The sequence below is a fragment of the Pelophylax lessonae genome, assembly GCF_965119305.1.
Source record: "Pelophylax lessonae genome assembly, chromosome: 1".
NCBI classification, from domain to species: Eukaryota; Metazoa; Chordata; class Amphibia; order Anura; family Ranidae; genus Pelophylax; species Pelophylax lessonae.
This window is the reverse complement of record NC_138768.1, coordinates 110,683,634-110,690,227: the sequence shown is the minus strand read 5'-3', so window position 1 is coordinate 110,690,227 and position 6,594 is coordinate 110,683,634. Positions and strand designations below refer to the sequence as shown.

At 42.5% G+C, this 6,594-nt stretch overlaps 1 protein-coding gene across 1 annotated transcript in view; it reads right to left on the bottom strand.

The window, feature by feature from the left end:
- Window positions 1–287: 287 nt before the first annotated feature.
- The window catches only part of ZSWIM6 (zinc finger SWIM-type containing 6), a 185,874-nt gene continuing 179,567 nt past the window's right edge, over window positions 288–6,594 (bottom strand). The window contains exon 14 of the mRNA XM_082260031.1: window positions 288–2,421. Coding sequence (XP_082116157.1) covers window positions 1,559–2,421 — 863 coding nt within the window. The 3' untranslated portion in view covers window positions 288–1,558. The remainder of the gene's footprint in view (window positions 2,422–6,594) is intronic.

The following is a 6,594-nucleotide window of genomic DNA, read 5'->3' as shown; positions in this document are numbered from 1 at the left end:
CGTTTCAAATCTGCTAGTGAATCTGCTTCATATGAAGAAAAACTTTGAAATTTATTTATTTTTTAGCTTTGAATAAATTGCATTAAATAGAAATATACAGGTTAATCTTGATAGAGATTTTGGAGTTCTAAGTTCTACATCTGATCATCATAAGAGTGTCTGACCTTGCTAGCAATGGGGGTCTGAACAGACTAGTGAGCTGCTTTCCATAGGTGGTGGTTGGCTCATGTTCAGATTTGATTTGCACTATTCATTGTTTTGTCTGAGATTTGGATAACACTTTAAAAAATGTATGCAATTGTGATACGCGAATCATTTATTTTTGATTATTACTGCTTCCGCTTTCTCAATTGTATCACATTGACTTGCAACAGTTTTGAAGCAGCTGCTTTTTCACTTGTGGTTTCTTCTAGAAGCAGTGTGTACAACCAAGTTTTTATAACCCAATTTATACTTTTACTAAAAAAATTGTCCCTTTGGAGTTCTCCATTAAAGTCAAATACTCCTACTGACCTACTAAAGCTAACAACAAAAACTATTTTAAAAAAGTGTCTTTTCCCCAACCAGTATCAGCCAAGCCATGCAACAAATGGAGGTGGCTCTGCATAGATGCCCAGCATGTTATGATCACCACCTTCGCCAACACGAAAAAACAAAAAACAAAACGAAAAAAAAAAAAAAAAAAGGCGCATGTCTCGCTTTGATATGCTTGCTTCCTTTGTGTTTTAGTTTGTTTAAACCAAGCTACTGCAGCTTCAAGTATCTTGCATTACATAGAATATTTTTTTTATAAATTAGTTAATGTTATACTTTGTTTTCAATATTCAGACATATACTATAATATATATACACAGTACAATAAATGCTCTCATTCTTTTTTCTTGATAATCCCTGAGAATGTATGTTGACAGTCGCTAAGTTTCCACATGCACAGTTATTGTGGTGTCATGCTTCTAGATGATCTGCATTGCAAAGCCACATTTGGTCAGCCTTAACTTTTATTTTACTATTAGCATTGTTGTCTTATTGGGGTTCTGTGGTTGCCAAGGTTGAAATGTAAATATGAAATAGAGAAGAGTAAAGCTGAATCCATTCGAGGTACTTGTCATAGGATGGAGGGAAGAAGGATTTTTTTTTTTTTAGTTTGGTATTTTTTTTTTTTTCAAGATTTTATTTTTGTACATCTTTTAAAGCCATTCGTGTTTTCTTTTATCTTTGAGGCTGTGAAGGAATACAGAAAATGAGAGCTATGTGGGCTTTTGCCACTAGACAACATATACTCAGTGTAAACCAAACCTTGAACCTCTCTCATACACACAGATAACTGAAAATAAAAGAAACAAAAAAAGAAGAAAAAAAAATAAAAAAAAAATACACAGACTTTCACAACATGACAATTTTGTTTGCAAACTCAATTGAACTATACACATAATACCGGTGTGGCTCTTTTTTTTGTATTGTTTTGTCTTTTTTTTTTTCTTTAAGTTAAAAAGGATATAAAGGCAGGCTCAAGTATAAACAAACTTTTCCCCCCCCTCCCCTCCCCATTCACACATTGTCAACCAAACCGCTCCCGGACCAACATCATCAGTTTCTTTTTCCCTTTGTAAATTTGTTTTAGGTTGTCGATGAATTGTGTAAACTGAATGTGTCCGTCGTGAGCCATTAAGAAGGTCTCTCGGGCCTTGCTAAGGAACTCTATAAACTCACTGTAGTGTCGAGGACTGATGTGCGTGAGCCGTGAATGTGTTGTGTTTATATAGGCCCCGATCGTGGCATCCAAGAGCTGTCGCAAAGGGGATTTGTCCAGTGACATAAGCTTGCCAGAGTTTCTCCGTCCATGAAGTCCCACCATCCCAGGCGTGGTCAAAGTGCACCTGCGCAGAATGTCCGAAAGTACTGTTGCGCATTTGACACTTGTGACCACTAGAGGTATTATCGCTGCTAGTTCGTTTTTCCCAAGCGAATGGCTGAGCGCGCATGCCCACAAAACGTCATTAATGGCAGGGTGTGTATCCTGGTTGTAGCTCAGGTTCAGGTGTGTCATGGCCAACGTAGCCAGTTTGTACGCCCTCATGGGGTAACCACGGTGCTCCATGTACCGTGCTATCGTAAAAAGCTGTGTGTAGCTCATGCCAGTTGTAGCAGCATCCAGGACAATTTGGTAAGCAGTCTCAAAAGCTATGTGATCCTTTTCACATAAAGTAAGTGCTGAGAGGGCACAGTTTTGGGGGTCCTTCATGGCGCACTGGAGCGCAAGCGTCCTAGCACTGCTGGCCAGCTTTTCCTGCTGATGGCAGTCCAGATGCAGACGAACAATGGTGCTGTTGGACATTACGGTCGTAGCAACAATGCTAGTGGCCTCTGTTGGAGTGAAGAGCGTGAACCAGCTCTGCATGATGCTGTCCAGTGCGTAAACACCTGTATATGAAACAAAAAAAAAGCATGTTACGGTCGTATCTTCAAGAGTCAAAAGTATATATAACCAGTGTCACCACAAGATGGCCTTATGGACACCAATATATGACCATGCCACGTCCTACCACATAGGGAAACCAAAAAAATGCTATTGCATAAGCAATGGACTTTAATGGCACAAAATCATGACAATAAGTCGTAAAAATACATCATTAAATTTCAAAACCGCTTAAAATTTTTCTTTGTTCACAAAATACATGTACAAACGAGCATTGTTTAAAATATATATTTTGCATATTCCAAGAGCACTGTTTTTTGTGAAATAAGGTTGTATATTGTATGAATTTTCATGCATGTATTCCTCCTTGTTCTCCTTATAGATCTTATGATATAGAGAATCCTGGCGTTTTTTTTTCAGTGAATCTTCCGCCACCACAGGAATTACATCTCCAAAAGCCTGCAATATCATATGACCCTAGTATTAGGTCAAAGGGCTCATATTGGTTTCAATATATTGGTAGCATGTGGTTTGGTGGGGTTCATCCATGATCTACTGAATGTATTGTTTGTTGCTTATTAATTTTAAACAATGCTCGTTTGTATATGTATTTTGTGAAGAAAGAACAATTTTAAGCAGTTTTGAAATAAAATTATGTATTTGTACGACTTACTGTCATGATGTTGTGCCAGTAAAGTCCATTTCTTATGCAATAGCATTTTTTTGGTTTCCTTATCTTCAAGAGGCTTGCATTTATTTACACAGTAGAAAACGCAAACAGCATGGGCAACCATCGAAAGTAGACTATGAAATGAATGAACATAATTTCCACACAAAATGTGTCATCCACTACTCCCGAATAATGGGATTTTTGTCTTACCGTAAAATACTTTTCTCGGATGTTCATTGACGGACACAGCTCCTGATTCCTCTTAACCACTGGGTTATACTGCCCTCTACAGGAATAGACACTAGGCAGGAAAAAGCTTGACTATGCCTATGGGCAGTCCCAGGGGGCATACACCCAACTCTCAGCTATAGATAGGCACTCTGTTTTGTTACAAGCAGTGTCAGAAGAAAGGCAACTCCACAGAGGGGTGGGTGCTGTGTCCGTCAATGAACATCAGAGAAATTAATTTTAGGCAAGTCAAAAATCCTATTTTCTCTTTCGTTCATTGACTGACACAACTCCGGATTCTTCTTAACCATTGGGACCTCCCAAAGCCGTATTAAACATGAGTGGTGGGAAAAAATTCCCAAGGCTATCCATAGCCAACCAGGTAACCTGGAGCTCAACTATACACTGGAGCACACCTGAAAGAAAAAAAACAATACACCCTCAAAGAGGACCAGGTCCTCTAAACCGCAGCCAGCAAAACCTTGCGGCCAAAAGAAGCATCCGCAGATGCAAACACATCCACTTTATAAAAATTTTATAAAAGTGTGCAATGACAACCAGGTGGCCGCCTTGCAAAACTGCACCACTGACGCTTGATGACTGAAGCACAGGAAACACAGAACGCCCTAGTAGAGTGCTCCTTGACAGGGAAAGGAGGAACCTGCCCTGAACCACCATCTCTCTGATCCATTTGGAAATGGTCGCAGAAGAAGCGGACAACCCTTAGTGAGGTCCGACCCGGGAGCACAAATAGAGAGTCTAACTTCCTAATAGACTCCCAGCTGCTAGGTACACCCTAATTGCTCGGAGCACATCCAAGGCATTCAAGGCAATTTCCTTTGGATGTTTTGGCTGAGACACAGAGAAGGCAGCACAATGCCTTCATTCAAATGACAGTCAGAGACCACCTTAGGAAGGAATGATGGACAGGGGTGAAGCACCACCTTATCCTGTCGTTCGCCTTATTGGTGATTCACAAGGATAATGCCGCCAGTTCTGACACCCTGCACGCAGAAGTGATAGCCACCAAAAAAGCCCACTTTCTAGGGCAGTGCAAGCAGGGAAGCCTCCTGAATATTTTCAAAGGGAGGCTTCTGTACCACATTAAGATCCCAGGGTGGTAAGGAGCCCGCACTGAAGGAACCAAATGTCAGACACCCTGAAGAAAGGTACGCACCAGGGAGTGGGAGGCCAACGGTCATTGGAAAAAGGCCGCCAAAGCCGATACCTGGTCTTCAGACCAATATCTGTTTAACCCCCCATGGAAGGAAGGTTAAGATCTGATCCACTGAGAATGAGCGAGGATGGATGAATCCCAAGAGACTCACACCATGCAATGTATGTCTTCCACGTGCGATGGCAGATCTTCTTGGAAGTAAATTTCCTGGCTTTCAACAGCGTAGGAATCACCGACACAGACAAACCTCCATCCTTCAGCACCTGGCCTTCAACAGTCAAGCCGTCAAAGCCTGTATTGTCAAAGTAAGTGGAAAAGGGAACAGCCTCGCCGCTTTGGAGGGCCTGTGGGTGCCAAAAGGGACTGGCTCCCCCGACGCAGCATCAGCCGCAACCTCCATTTTTAAAGAGTCACGCAATGACACAAACATTGCATCCACCAGTGCCTTTTCATGCGTGGCTAGAGGAGCAGAGGAATCGTCCTCACTATCTGAGCACTCCGGGGTGCGTGGATGCAGACCTAGTAGGGTCGCTATATACTAAACCGCAAAACAATCAGGGGAGGCCGCCAAATGCAATCCCACAAAGGGGATGCCGACCAAGGGCCCACGAATGAACCACCTACTGGACCCCACAAAAAAACAGGGGGGGGGGGGTTGTCCTTTGAGCCCTCCACAGTGATTACCAAAATTTTTTGGGCTGGGGGGGGGATGGGAACCCAAGGGGTCCCATTGTCCCAGGGAGGGGCCCACGTCCACCACAAAAACCTCCAGGAGGTAGAGGGGGGACAGCTACTTACCATACCAGGAACAGGGTGGGCACCGCTCCAGAAAGACCAGCGCTCCACCCTAATGTAGGTTGCTGTTGGCCAGGAGAAACGCTGTGACTCAAGGCCAGGTCATATGCTTCCTCGTGAGAAGTTTAACTGGCTGGCCAGCCTCCGTCCAGTGGGGATATGTTGCGGCCAACCTAGCAAGGAGCTGCGGTCTGCACGCATTTGCTGACCATACTAAGGGGACCCTCTGGATCTAGATTATCCAGTCCAGTTCCAGATCTAGATTATCCAGTCCAGTTCGGCAATTGATTGTAGATTCTCACAGGATCAAAATAACAAAAAGATAGGAAAAAATTCCATTTAAAAAGAAAAAAAAAAAAAAAAAAAAATCGCCAGATCAGAGATCCCAGCAAGGAACTAGGTCCTTACTCCTGACTAGGCAGAAAAAAAACTGAGTGCCTATAGCTGAGTGGGTGTATACCCCCTGGGATTGCCCATAGGTGTAGTCAAGCTTTTTCTTGCCTAGTGTCCTACTCCTGCAGGGGACAGTATAACCCAATGGTTAAGAGGAATCAACAGCAGTGTCCCTCAATTAACAAAACAGAAACACACATTTAAACAAAATGGGAAAATAAAACAGCACAACTCCTTAGCATCTAGAAAAGCTCTGCTGAAGTCGGAGATGTCCAAGTATGATCTGGACCCCATGTCTTCTAGATCATTAGCAATGGATATGCACACACTGATTATTAGTCAAAGAAATGTCAGCATCCATGGTATGCTACTGTTAAGCTTCTATTATTTAATTATTAAAATGGATATGAACCAAATATCGGCTATTGAATTTTTAAAGAATGGAAAATGTTTTAAAGCTTTTTTTTTTTATAAACACATGTGGCACGTAGTCTCTGTCAAAGTAGTGTAGGGGGGAAACTGGCACCAGCCAGTCAGCAGATGATCTGCACCCCAAGATTCACCCCTTAAAGAGAGATCTGGACCTGTAACAAAACACCCGTACCATCTAGAGGAAATTGTCTAGGAGGGTGACCAGGACACCAATAATGGGTACCCTTCCTATAAATACAGCTATCCTTTGAGAATATCATCATGAGGCAGATCTGCTGACAAATGTCTAAATGTCTCTCACGCACTTTGCTTAAAGAATCTCGGGAAAATGGACGAATACAGTGTGCCTCAAATGAGGAGATGGGGGTTAGTGAAGAACCTGAAAAATGCTTTCTAGGGATAGAAGGATTTTGATTCCACCTCCCTTTTGTCTGCTGGGTCTGGGAGAGTAAGTCCAAAGACCACAATAGGATAGGGAAGCAG